This window comes from Erpetoichthys calabaricus, chromosome 6 (assembly GCF_900747795.2).
Source record: "Erpetoichthys calabaricus chromosome 6, fErpCal1.3, whole genome shotgun sequence".
Lineage (NCBI taxonomy): Eukaryota > Metazoa > Chordata > Cladistia > Polypteriformes > Polypteridae > Erpetoichthys > Erpetoichthys calabaricus.
Genome location: NC_041399.2, coordinates 196,937,652 through 196,952,142, shown reverse-complemented (window position 1 = coordinate 196,952,142; position 14,491 = coordinate 196,937,652). Strand labels below are relative to the sequence as shown.

Below are 14,491 nucleotides of genomic sequence, written 5' to 3'. Positions count from 1 at the left end.
GCCTTGTGCCCTGTGTTGGCTGGGATTGGCTCCAGCACACCCCCGTGACCCTGTGTTCGGATTCAGCGGGTTGGAAAATGGATGGATGGATGTGTTAAATTAATTGTTGACTTTTATAAGGAAATTCATGTATAGCTTTATGTGCGGACAAGTACCTTAAAAAAGATTACACAGACCCAAAGAGAATGCAGAAACATCACAGAGGCAGCAACCCAGTGAGGAATTTAGACCTTGAATTCTGAAAATGAGGGGCTGCAGCAGTAACCACTGTGTCATCCTAGATTTAGAAAACAGATAAAGTTAATGAATAATTTATTTTAAAGCTGGCAAACTGAGAAGCATTCATACCTGTAAAGTAGCCACTAATTCACAGAACTCAGTTTCACTTTCTTATTTACATTTCAAGCTCTTTAGCAGTTTGATTTATAGTGACAAAAGAACTTTGCCTTTGTTGAGCCATGATCCTCTTTTAGATAAGTTTGAGTGAGCAGAGTATACAGAAAATGCCTCATTCACCAACGTTTACTTTCATCTGGAAGACTTAGCAAATGTTATTTAGTGACTGTCAGACAAATGCTTCGGATCTTGCTTGTTTGTTGGATTCAAGTCATTGTAGCTGGTAAGTTTTTAAATATAGAAAATGAAGCAAAAGACAACTGTTTTATTCTAAAATGCCTTTGTCTGAATGTACAGTGTAAAAATGAAGCAAAATACAGCTGTTTTATTCGAAAATGCTTTTGTCTGAAGCAAGGCTATTGTAGTTAACAAAAACTAAAATCAAAACTGAAACTATTATTAAAAAAACATTTTCATAAACTGAAATAAAATAATTAACAGAACCGAGATGTAAAACTAAAACTAAATGAAACTATTAAAGTAGCTGGAAAGACTAACTGAGATAAAATAGAGAAAAGCCAAGCAAAATGACACCTTTTATTGGCTAACTAAAAAGATTACAATATGCAAGCTTTCGAGGCAACTCAGGCCCCTTCTTCAGGCAAGATGTAATGCCTGAGTTGCTTCGAAAGCTTGCATATTGTAATCTTTTTAGTTAGCCAATAAAAGGTGTCATTTTGCTTGGCTTTTCACTACATTCATAATGGCTAACACGGTACAACACCCTAGTACAACTGAGATAAAATAATAATTTACTAAAATATTTTTAGTTTTCGTTTTTGAATGAATATTCTTGCTGTTAGTCTTTAACCCTTGTAAGTTTTAACTCTAAAACAGAAAGTTACCCACCACGAGCCGCCTGCACATATTCATCCAGTGAATGGCGTCTGTGTGTGTGTACACAAGATAACTCAAAAACGCAACTAGATAGATGAAATTCGACATGTGGTTGTAACACCACAATTGTAGATCTGTATTAACTTTTGGGCCAAATCCATCACCCAGAAGTGGTACTTTACCTGAACACATACTCTTTTTTTTATCCATTCAGCTGAGTCCGATTTATTCAACTTCACTTTTATAATAATTGTTCAATATATTATTAATTTGATTTGATTTGTTATTGATGGTTCCTTAATGTACATAATATAAAAATATAATCATTGTCTTGCGGTTTACTCCTCAAACTATCCATCCCCATATCTGAGTATACAAGAAAGTTTAGGGGAGACCACTCCCGGTTTTTGAAAATAAAACGGCACTGATCGAGAGACTGACTAAGTCATCATACAAGATCAGCATATTGTTGCTGACCAATCACTTCTGCTTTAAAAACATCATATAACAATGAAGGGATACAAACAAAGGTAGATAGCTGAAGAGAGTCTGCCAAATGATGAAAAACTAAACATACTAATAGGATTTTGTATTTATTCTATATTAATTTATCTTTTTTAGTTCAAATTCACAACTCAAAATACCTGATATGGTGAAAGTAATCCATTAGCAGAATTACATTTTTAAATATTTGTCTCCCTTTTTTCAATGTTTTTCTCTCTCTCTCAAAATAGATAGTTGAAATATCATATTCTTTTTGTTCTTAACATCAGCCTTGTCATACATATTGCATACCAGGGATTTTTCCTGCCTTACATCCAAACCTGCTGGGGTAGGCTTCAGGTTTCCTGCGACCCTTCTCTGGATAAACAGGTTTAGATAATGTATATATTGTTCTTAATCTCAGATGCTGTCTCTGTTGTTTTATGCCTGTCTGTACTCCTATTACCTGCTCTTCCTCTGCTAATTATGGGTTTACTGTCCTTTATGTTGGTCTATTCAAGACTCACTGCCAATAACCTTGACACTACATGCTTGTTTTTCTTTGTTTCCCTCAATACAGCTAGGTGGGGTCTGCACACTAAGAGCCCTGTTCTTCCTAAGCCCCCGTGATTTTCATGAGAAAATATTTTAAAAATTATAAAATTGTGTAAAATTGTTCATATTCAGTATCTAGTTTTGATTATGCTTGTTTTTATCAGACAAAAACAAAACCAGATAGTAAACCATGTAGTGTAGTAAGCTTCAACTAAACATAAACTTGTATCCAAATCTGTTAAGTGTACAGTTCTGTCTGATTGTGACACAAAACTAAACTCCGTAGGAGCTCCATGCCATAATTACTAAAACTAAAACTGAAACTAATAGATATAAAAATAAAACAGAAATGTCTTTGTGAAATAAAAACTAAACTAAAACTAAAAATACACAATGAAGGAAAACTAAAACTAAACTGAAGGTCAGAAAAAATCTAGAAATAAAAACTAATATAAAAACGCAAAACTATAATAACCTTGGTCTGAATGTACAGTGTAAAAATGAAGCAAAAGACAACTGTTTTATTCTAAAATGCCTTTGTCTGAATGTACAGTGTAAAAATATCTACATTCTCACAATGTTTTGTTGCTTTAGGAGCTGTAAAGTAAAAAAGATATCATAAAGAGTGCCATTGACTTTTGAAGTCACACTTTCTATCATTAGGTTGGAGTGCACTGAGGAAAATCTCAGTAGGACAGCTATTGTACGGTTCACTCATGCACACACACACACCCCATAGTCACCCATATAGTGCCAGTTTCTAAGTGTTAGCTAGCCTGAAACGTTTGTTGGGAGAAGCTAGTTTATCCATAGAGAAGATTCATAGATAAAGGGGCAAAATTCAAACAGACAGTGCTCAGTCTGAGACAAACCCAGATCTCTAAAGCTGTGAGGCAGGAGCAATAACCACTGTACCAATATAAATTGTACATCTGCCTTTTTAACCTGCATTTTTAATTCCAGAGTTAAAACAATCTATCCAAAGAGTGTAGAATGCAATGCAGGAACCAATCATGAATGGGACACAAATATAATGTCGGACGCACACACATTCATGTCAGTACCCTGCCGCACAGAAGGAGGTGGATGTGCGCCCAACAGGTGCTTGTTACTGCTGTTGTTATAAGTTAGTGATATCAGAAAGTCAAGTGCACTGCAGTGTCCTTTTATTTTTATTTTTTGTTCTGACTGACTGCCAAAATGGAAGATTATATATCTAAGCTTAAAAATGTCTCAAAACTGGACTTTCAGTCAAAACAGGAAGTGATAAATAACGGAAGACCAATGCCAGAGCTAAATGATTTGCTGCAAACTAAGGAACAACAAAATTTTGGCCTTAAATAAAATATTCTTTTGTTTTTCTTGTTATCCTTTTGAACAGTCTGCATTAAAATTGATTAAAGCATCAGAATTAAAAACTTTTAAAAACGACTAAATATTTCAATTAAACTCAAAATTTAAATCTGTTTTTTTGTACACCACTCTGAACTGTGGAATTGCAAGGGCAAATTTATAACGCATAGAGGGAGCAGAGCAAATCTCTCTCGCCGCTATAAATGTAAAGTTCTTTCTTAGCTAAATGCATACCTTACCTGCTGTATGTGTGTGTAAAGAATGCTGATGAGATATGAAACTGAATAGTGAATAAGCTACTCTTTTCAGTTCATATATTTGTAAATCTGACTCTGAACAAGTCAGTGCCTCAACAGCCATGACCCTCACCGTACATCACTGTTTTGTAGTAGGTACACAAGCAAGGAGAGAAACAATTGTGAACAGGCGACAACAGGGGCCAGCATTTCTTTATTCTTGTAGTGAATGGCCCAGGGGCACTGGAAGTCTAATACAAGGACAATAGGCCAACAAGTTCATAGCAGTTAACACAGGCCTTCTGTTTAGTATCTGCTATTTTCAGAAGAGATGAATGAAACTGAGTCCTGGGATAACCAAAAAATAAGGTGTATAATTAGACCAAGGGATAAAACCAGACCCTCCACCAGGGGCATCTGTAATAGAAATTTACTTCAAATTAAAACAAAAAATATATCAGCAGTTCAGAAAGAAGCATGCAGTTTTAAATGCTGCTTATTGAACATTCGCTCTCTTGGCACTAAAGCTGTTTTGGTAAATGATATTATATTAAGTACAAAATCTGATCTGTGTCTTCTCACTGAAACCTGGCTTAGTAAATGTGACACTGTCCCCCTAGCTGAGGCGTCACCAGATGGCTACTCGTTCCTTCATAAGTCTAGAGATTTTGGTCGAGGAGGAGGCCTTGGAATAATTCATTGTAACAAAATGCAAATCACGTCTAAAAATTTAGGCAACTTTACATCCTTTGAGGCATTCATTTTAAATATTAGAACAGATTCCAACACAATTATAGTACTAGTCTACAGACCACCAGGGCCGTATTCATTGTTCATGACTGAATTTAGCAACCTTCTATCTGATTTGGCTATAAATTATGATCATGTAGTACAGATTGTCAAAGATCCAACTCATAATCATAACCACATATTAGATTTAATTATAACTTACAAAGTTGAAATTCAAAATTTAAATATCATTCCATTAAATGAAGTTATTTCCGATCACTACTTAATTACATTTGATTTAGTCCTGCCCTTGTCAACACACTCCCAGATTAAAACAAAGACAGTGCGACATCTAGATTGTAACTCTGCTTCAAAATTTATAGATACTTTGAGTAAGTCAAGTGTAATTGTGGAAAACAATTTAGAAAACAATTTAGATCAGCTAACATCACATTATAATGTGACCTTGAGAGATGCTCTGGACACAGTGGCTCCCCTTAAAACAAAAGTGATCAAAGCACATAGAAACTCTCCCTGGTTTAATGAAAACACTCGAGCTCTTAAATTAGAGTGTCAAAAACTGGAGCGCAGATGGAGAACAACAAAGCTACATGTCTTTCAAATTGCATGGACAGAGAGTGTTAATAAATATAAAAAAGCCCTCTTTAAAGCTTGCTCAGAATACTATTCTACATTAATAGATAACAATAATAAAAATCCTCGGGTACTGTTTAGAACAGTGGCTAAATTAACAAATGGAAATTCAGATCAACAGTGCAAAATACCAACAGACATTAGCAGTACAGACTTTATTAACTTCTTCAATGAGAAAATTAAAAATATAAGATCCCAGATCTCTGCATCACACTACAAACCAAATACTAGCTTAGCAGACCCTGTCTCACATTGCCTTCATCACTTTAACAATTTTAATCCTGTATCTGAGCAGAAAGTCTTAACTTTAATTTCTAAAATGAAGCCCACCACTTGTTCCCTAGATCCAGTGCCAACAAAACTAGTAAAAAGTGTAATGAATGTTCTTGCAGCGCCTATTCTAAACATTATCAGTAGTTCATTATTGCATGGCACAGTACCTGATACACTAAAAGTGTCAGTCATTAAACCATTACTTAAAAAGTCAGACCTAGACCCACACATACTAAATAATTATAGGCCTATTTCAAATCTACCGTTTCTCTCTAAAATACTAGAAAAAGTAGTCGCCAATCTGCTTCAGTCACACCTGATGCATTACAATTTATTTGAGAAATTCCAGTCTGGTTTCCGCACTGGTCACAGTACATAAATGGCACTAACACGGGTTGTAAACGACATTCTGATATCCTCTGATGAAGGAAAGTCCACTGTAATTATGTTGTTGGACTTCAGTGCAGTATTTGACACCATCGACCATTCTCTTTTACTACACAGGCTAGAAAATGATGTTGGGCTTACAGGCACTGTGCTCGCTTGGTTTAGTTCTTATTTATCAAATCGATTCCAATATGTACAGAAATGTGCTGACAGTACTCCATCATTATACACAGAAGTTCAATATGGTGTCCCGCAGGGCTTAGTACTGGGACCTTTACTGTTTTCACTTTACATGCTTCCACTGGGATCTATCATTAGGAAATATAATGTTAATTTTCACTCGTATGCAGATGACACCCAGTTATACCTTTCATTTAAATCAGATGAAGTTTCTCCGATGTTGTCTTTAATTAGTTGTGTTAGCGAATTAAAGGAGTGGATGAATGAGAACTACTTGTCTTTAAATACAGATAAAATAGAGATGTTAATTGTTGGAGGGAATGATGCTGATCATAACAATATTTTGTCATCATTTAACTCAGTTGGAATCCCAATTAATTTTACTGAATCAGCCCGCAATCTAGGAGTTATCTTTGACTCTAGCATGTCATTTAAAGCGCATATTACAAAGTTGTCCAAAACATGCTTCTTCCATCTTAAAAATGTTAGGAAATTAAGGCGCTTTCTACATAAACAGGATTCTGAGAAATTAATTCATGCATTTATCTCTAGTAGGATTGACTACTGCAATGCGGTGTTCACTGGATGTTCAAACTGTTCTTTATACAGCCTCCAGTTAATCCAAAATGCATCTGCAAGAATTATTACAAGAACAAGAAAATACGAACACATAACTCCAGTTCTTAAATCCTTACACTGGCTCCCGGTTAAGTTTAGGGCAGATTTCAAAATCCTTCTTTTAACATATAAAGCATTAAATGGCCGAGGTCCGGTTTACTTGTCTGAACTTATCATGACTTACAAACCAGAGCACACATTAAGATCTCAAGATGCTGGTCTGCTTATGGTTCCAAGGATTAATAAAATAACAATGGGAGGTTGAGCTTTTAGTTACAGGACCCCTAAACTGTGGAATGGTCTGCCTGCTACTATAAGAGATGCCCCTTCGGTCTCAGCTTTTAAATCCCGGCTGAAGACTCACTACTTCAATTTAGCATATCCTGACTAGAGCTGCTGATTAACTGTACAGACTGCATCTCTATTGTTAGTCATTAGCACTAAAACATAAGTAACATGATAGTTAGAATTGGATACTAACCCTCACCTACTCTGTTTTTCTTTTCTATACTCAAATGTGGCACTTGGTGCCACGGCCCACCTGCCAAGTTGTTTTGCCTGCCTAAGTTAAAGTCATCCCTGATGGAGGATCGCAGGAATCGTGAGAAAGAGGGGTCCTTTCATCGGATTGGTTGGCCCAACACTGTTTCAGCCGTGGAATGGCCAATAGGGGGAGGCAGCTTGATGGATGAGATCTCCAGGAGTCTAAAATTATCCAAATCTTGTTATGTGATATCATCTACTGTTAAATTCTACTCCGTAATTCTAAAAATTTTTTATTTTTTATTTTTTATTGAGGATTTGTTCTGTTCTGTGTATTGTATTGTATTGACCCTCTTCTTTTGACACCCACTGCACGCCCAACCTACCTGGAAAGGGGTTTCTCTTTGAACTGCCTTTCCCAAGGTTTCTTCCATTTTTCCCTACTAGGTTTTTTTGGGAGTTTTTCCTTGTCTTCTTAGAGAGTCAAGGCTGGGGGGCTGTCAAGAGGCAGGGCTTGTTAAAGCCCATTGCGGCACTTCCTGTGTGATTTTGGGCTATACAAAAATAAACTGTATTGTATTGCATTGTATTGTAATTATCTGTGGCAGGAGCACCTCCTAGCTATTGGTCAGTGAAAAAAACATTTGTGAAACTGAGCTGTCTCTGATTCAAAATGTACAGCCTGGAGGTTGTCCATGTGGTCTCATTGTTTAATGATCATAGACGTTTCATGGCTACACTGGTTTCAGAGGCCAACAGAGAAACTAATTGGTCTCAGGATCTTAGAAGTCTATCTTTGTTCCTGAAATGTTTCAAAGTTTGTTGACCCTGAGGATGAAAATGTTTAAGCAGCATGAATGTTTTAGTCTAGTTTGATGGACTGTTGAGAGCTTGGAGAGAGAGGTGTGCAGTCTGGCAAAGGTACACTGGAAAGAAAAAAGTATGTGAATCCCTCGGAATTACCTGTTTTTGCATTAATTAGTCAAGTAATTTATCTGATCCTCATCTAAATCACAAGTACAAACAAACACAATATGCTTACACTAATAACTTACAAGAAATTATAGTGTTTTTATGTCTTCAAAGATTTAATGTGTTCAGTGGAAAAGTACGTGAACCCTTAGATTTAACTCTTTTATTTAACTGGTCAAGCCTTCTTTGACAGCAATAACCTCTAACATGTATTTTCAGTGCCAGCAGATTAGACCTGCACAATGGTCAGAAGGAAGTTTAGACCATTCTTCATTACAGAACTGCTTCATCTCATCCATATTTGTTGTGGTGTGAAATTTTGCATATAAGTTGATAAATATTTTGTATGTCTTTATTTGTAACTTATGACACTAATGTCTATCATAAGAATCTAGGACCAAACGGTGGAAGTTGAAAAAGGAAGACTGCAAGATTGAGTTTAGGGAGAAGGTGAGACAGGCTCTGGGTGGCAGTGAAGAGTTACCAGACAGTTGGGAAACTACAGCAGATGTGGTAAAGGTGACAGCAAGAAGGGTGCTTGGCGTGACATCTGGACAGGGGAAGGAGGAAAAGGAAACCTGGTGGTGGAATGGGGAAGTACAGGAGAGTATACAGAGGAAGAGGATGGCAAAGAAGAAGTGGGAGAGTCAGAGAGCTACAGAAAGTAGACAAGAGTACAAGGAGATAAGACCCAAGGTGAAGAGAGAGGTGGCGAAGGCTAAAGAAAAGGCATATGATGAGTTGTATAAGAGGCTGGATAGTAAGGAGGGAGAAAAGGACCTGTACTGATTGGCTAGACAGAGGGACCGAGCTGGGAAAGATGTGCAGCAGGTTAGGGTGATAAAGGATAAAGATGGAAACGTACTCACAAGTGAGGAGAGTGTGTTGAGCAGATGGAAAGAGTACTTTGAGAGGCTTATGAATGAAGAGAACGAGAGAGAGAAGAGATTGGATGAAGTGGAGATAGTGAATAAGGAAGTGCAACGGATTAGCAAGGAGGAAGTAAGGACAGCTATGAAGAGAATGAATAATGGAAAGCCCGTTGGTCCAGATGACATACCTGTGGAAACATGGAGATGTTTAGGAGAGATGGCAGTGGAGTTTTTAACCAGATTGTTTAATGGAATCTTGGAAAGTGAGAGGATGCCTGAGGAGTGGAAAAAAAGTGTACTGCTGCAGATATTTAAGAATAAGGGGGATGTGCAGGACTGTAATAACTACAGGGGGATAAAATTGATGAGCCACAGCATGAAGTTATGGGAAAGAGTAGTAAAAGCTAGGTTAAGAAGTGAGGTAATGATTAGTGAGCAGCAGTATGGTTTCATGCCAAGAAAGAGCATGTTTGCTATGAGAATGTTGATGGAGAAGTATAGAGAAGGCCAGAAAGAGTTGCATTGCGTCTTTGTGGACCTGGAGAAAGCATGTGACAGGGTGCCTCGAGAGGAGCTGTGGTATTGTATGAGGAAGTCAGGAGTGGTAGAGAAGTATGTAAGAGTTGTACAGGATATGTACGAGGGAAGTGTGACTGTTGTGAGGTCTGTGGTAGGAGTGACAGGTGCATTCAAATTGGAGGTGGGATTGCATCAGGGATCGGCTCTGAGCCCTTTCTTATTTGTAATGGTGATGGGCCGGTTGACAGACGAGATTAGACAGGAGTCCCCGTGGACTATGATGTTTGCTGATGACATTGTGATCTGTAGCGAGAGTAGGGAGCAGGTTGAGGAGACCCTGGAGAGGTGGAGATCTGCTCTAGAGAGGAGAGGAATGAAGGTCAGTAAGAACAAGACAGAATACATGTGTGTGAATGAGAGGGAGGTCAGTGGAATGGTGAGGATGCAAGTAGTAGAGTTGGCGAAGGTGGATGAGTTTAAATACTTGGGATCAACAGTACAGAGTAATGGGGATTGTGGAAGAGAGGTGAAAAAGAGAGTGCAGGCAGGGTGGCATGGGTGGAGAAGAGTGTCAGGAATGATTTATGACAGACGGGTATCAGCAAGAGTGAAAGGGAAGGTCTACAGGACGGTTGTGAGACCAGCTGTGTTATATGGGTTGGAGACAGTGGCACTGACCAGAAAGCAGGAGACAGAGCTGGAGGTGGCAGCAGAGTGAAAGATGTTAAGATTTGGACTGGGTGTGATGAGAATGGATAGGAATATAAATGAGGACATTAGACGGTCAGCTCAAGTTGCATGGTTGGGAGACAAAGTCAGAGAGGCGAGATTGCGTTGGTTTGGACATGTGCAGAGGAGAGATGCTGGGTATATTGGAAGAAGGATGCTAAGGATAGAGCTGCCAGGGAAGAGGAAAAGAGGGAGGCCTAAGTGAAGGTTTATGGATGTGGAGAGAGAGGACATGCAGGTGATGGGTGTAACAGAACAAGATGCAGAGGACAGAAAGATATGGAAGAAGATGATCCACTGTGGCAACCCCTAACGGGAGCAGCAGCCGAAAGAAGAAGGAGGAGGGGACACTATTTCACTTAGAGTTGACAGTGCACCACATAATTTTTATTTTTCATCTTGTTTGTAATTCTATAACATAACCAATAGTATCTTCTGATACAACCAACACATTACATGTTTATTTAGATATCTTAATTATATTCCCATTAAAGGCATCACAATTAACAAGTAAACAGCATGCATGTTTGTACAATACATTTTAAACTCAAAAGGATGTTGGTTTAACATCATATACCCTATCATCATAAAGTATCTTAAGTAAATGCTGAAGCCATTTAAAGTTGCAGTGTCATGTGGCAGGACCTTTGATATTAAACCAGTTCACTTGTACAAATAATTAGTGGAGGTAATGAAAATTTAAAGATGGATTGAGGGAAGTGATGCAATGCGTGAAAATGCCTTCAGTATGTGTGGATTTAAACAACCCTTTATGTAGCACAAATGCAGATGAGATAAACAAAAAAACACTTCATATTTTTATTACTATATGAAGTTATCGTGGAGGACTAGTCACAGAAGAAGCGCACATCATTGAGAGCGGTGTCATCTCCATCTCCTTGAGGCTCTTCAATTCTAGTTTGAATTCCACGGATGCCTTTTGAGCAAGAATTGCTGGTTTCCCCCCATTCTCCCCAGATCTGACCATTGCCTGGAATGAAATCTCCATTAGAACATTTGAATATGATATCATTGGCAGCTGTGTCATCTCCAGATCCCTGGTACTTTTCCACTTTCAATTTGAATGCAGTCAGGAATCCGTAACTGCACCACTGTACATTTGTCCAGCTTCCCCACCTGAAAAGACAAATATTTATTCTCAGTGATTTAGGACTGTTGCTATTAAGATGAATATTTTGGGCATTTAGACAGATTAACAGACACCATTTAAAGAGAACCATTATCAGCCTGATGGCATTCATAAACTGACTTTACAATATACAGGAAGGAGCATCTCATTTTGTGTGTTTATGCTGAACAGATTAAGCTCTTTACGTCTTTCCCCATATTTGACACCCCTTGCTTCTGGGTAAGTCTACTTACTTTTCTTCATAATTACAATGTTATAGTGAAACTGAGACCAGGATTGCTGCACACAATTTCGAACACCACATTTAAAAAAAGAAACATTCTTCAACAATCCCTGAGATGTCCAGGTTGCTCATGAAAACTGGAGAGAAACTCTTTGAGAGCTTATTATTTTTAATACAAATAATACCAATAATTTGTATTTTTAATACAAATACTAATGTGATTGTGATATGTTTTGAAATGTTTCATAGTTAGCCAATGATTTTCCTAAATTCTAATTCAAAGTTAAAAAAATGAATTGTGTGTGTGCGGGCCACTTGTCATTATTTGTATTTACTTTTCCCTTTGCTCACTAACAATTGTAACTACCTTTATGCTTGTAAGGCAAAATAAATAGCTTGAGTTATACTTGGGTTGAATGTTGTATTTATAATGTTGGAATGATTATCTTATTAAAGAACTGACTGAAACAACAATGTTTAGCCGTACTAAGTTGATTTTGAGTAACCAATGTGAAAGAGTTTAAAATATATTTAAAACATGTGGTGATGGTTTTTCATTTATAAGGAAAGAATTAATAATACTGTATGAGCAAACTGATCTAACGCCCAATCCTGACTCCTGTTGTGGATCAGAAAAATTTGATGGCAGCAGGGAAATCTTTGGGGTCTGAGTCATCGATTACTGAGAATGTCGCTGAGTGAATAGAGAGAGCATTTGGAAATGTCCTCATTTTTTTAAATTATTTGAATTAAACTAGAACAATGAAAAATTAATTCACTGTTAATAAATGCCAGTCAAGTAGAAACACATTAATTTAAAGCTAATGGCCACTGTCTGAAAGTTCTGTCTTACAGTTTGCCTTCTCACTTTAAGGCTGGTATCTTGCTTGAATTCTTCCTCGACTATGACTTTCTGAATTATTTAAAAGCTGGGTACAGAATATAATGAAAATATAATAACAGCCTGCGGTGGACTGGCGCCCTGACCGGGAGTTGTTCCTGCCTTGCGCCCTGTGTTGGCTGGGATTGGCTCCAGCAGACCCTCGTGACCCTGTAGTTAGGATCTAGCGGGTTGGATAATGACTGACTAATAACAGCATAGGGCATTGTCCTGACAAGTCATTTATCTGCAGTCCAACACACATTTATACTACAGTTACTTACTGTCTCAGCAGCCTGATTCACATACACATCAGCTACAACAGTTAAAGAAATACGAGAGAAGTGCAGAAACATTTCATTTAAAAATATTGCAACATAAGAACATAACACATTTGACAAAGCAGGCTTGTTTGCTTAGTTAATAGCTCTGCTGTCCCAAGACATTATTTCATAAAGAAGAGAAACTTTATAGACAATTGAACAACATGAGGTATTATGAGGTAACATGAATATTCTGCAATAGATAAGTAAATATGCAGTGTTGATTAGAATCCAACTTACCTTCCAGCTCCAGACTGAATGTAATAGTCTGGATATGACGATGAAGAAGATGAACAGTATAGACGGATAGCATTCAGCGCTGTGTCATCTCCTCTACCTTGCTGCTCTTCCACCTGTGGTATCAAAAAGGTTGAAAATTTTTAAGTTCATTAATATCCATTCAATTTGTTAATCTTTCTTTAAATGTAACCATTTTATCCAATTCAGGGTTATAGGGTCTGAAGTTTATTCAGTCAGTCTAAATGACCAAAACAAGAAATTAGTCCATTCATACATAGACCAACACTCATAATGTGGAACATTCAGTTAAATAAATATTACATACTGTATAAATTCCACATAAACAGTTGAGTCAGCCCAGATTTCAAATATAGTCTTCTGAACTATGGAGGCATCAGTTCTAACCTGCAGTGCCAGCCAAAAATGATCTATTCATCAATTTATTTATTTCTTATTCTTCAATCTGCTTCATATAATGACACAAAGCAACAAATAGCATTTCAAATTGAAAATACCCCAAGTACATGGGATTTTTTTGTTTTTTTAATCCTAAATTAAAATCTATTTTGTACATATGCAAAAGACCAGAGCAAACTTAAGTTACCTTCAAATTGAATCCACGGGCATACATTCCTTCTGGACACATGTCCGTGAACTGCCAGTCTCCCCAGTTTGCTCCATTGGAGACAGTGATCATCTTACTGTTCACAGATGAAAGGAAAATGAAAACAAAAAAGAAACCACATTTGGCAATTTGCTCCATGATTAAACAGTAGAAGCCTCTAACTGTAAGATGTTCTGTCTGAAGCTCATCCCTTTTTAAAGGTAACCTGATGACAGCTCTTGCATAATCTCTTATCACAATGGTCCTATTTAAATAAGAAAAAAAAACTTATGCATAGTGATTCATTGGATATGACCCACTTTTGTGTTTTTTCCAACTCTGCTGATTAAATACAAAATAAAAATACTTTAAATTAGTATAAGTGTCATTGATACATAGAAAATATTTTACACCTAAAATGATAATATCATAATTAAGCACATTGAAAAAGTAACTTGCCTAATATTTGTGTTGTAATGTTCATTTTAGTTGAGATGCCATAAAATTTCCTTAGGAGCGCAGTACAGGTTAATTATCAATAATTCATTCAATAGGGCTCACTTATGTCCTGTCTCACAGAAATAACCAATTTCCACACTCATGGAAGAAAAATCAAGCAGTTTCTGTTGTTTGAAGTACATTTTAATACAAAGGCTAAAACTCCCCCACCCCAAAATAAGAAAAGTGGAGGGCAGAAATATGGGGTTGTGGAAACATTTTGTCACTACTATGACAAGTCACCCCCTGTGTGCCACCCTTGCCCTAAACAAAAATGCTTATAACCTGCTGTTAATC

At 37.2% G+C, this 14,491-nt stretch overlaps 1 protein-coding gene across 1 annotated transcript; it reads right to left on the bottom strand.

Annotated features, from left to right (window-relative positions):
• Window positions 1-10,635: 10,635 nt before the first annotated feature.
• On the bottom strand, window positions 10,636-13,898 carry LOC114653768 (vitelline membrane outer layer protein 1 homolog). The gene is made up of 3 exons (XM_028804269.2): window positions 13,697-13,898; window positions 13,093-13,205; window positions 10,636-11,413 (listed from the first exon to the last, which is right to left on the bottom strand). The coding sequence occupies exons 1-3, from the start codon at window positions 13,853-13,855 to the stop codon at window positions 11,125-11,127; spliced, it is 561 nt and encodes a 186-aa protein (XP_028660102.1). The 5' UTR covers window positions 13,856-13,898; the 3' UTR covers window positions 10,636-11,124.
• Window positions 13,899-14,491: the final 593 nt, after the last annotated feature.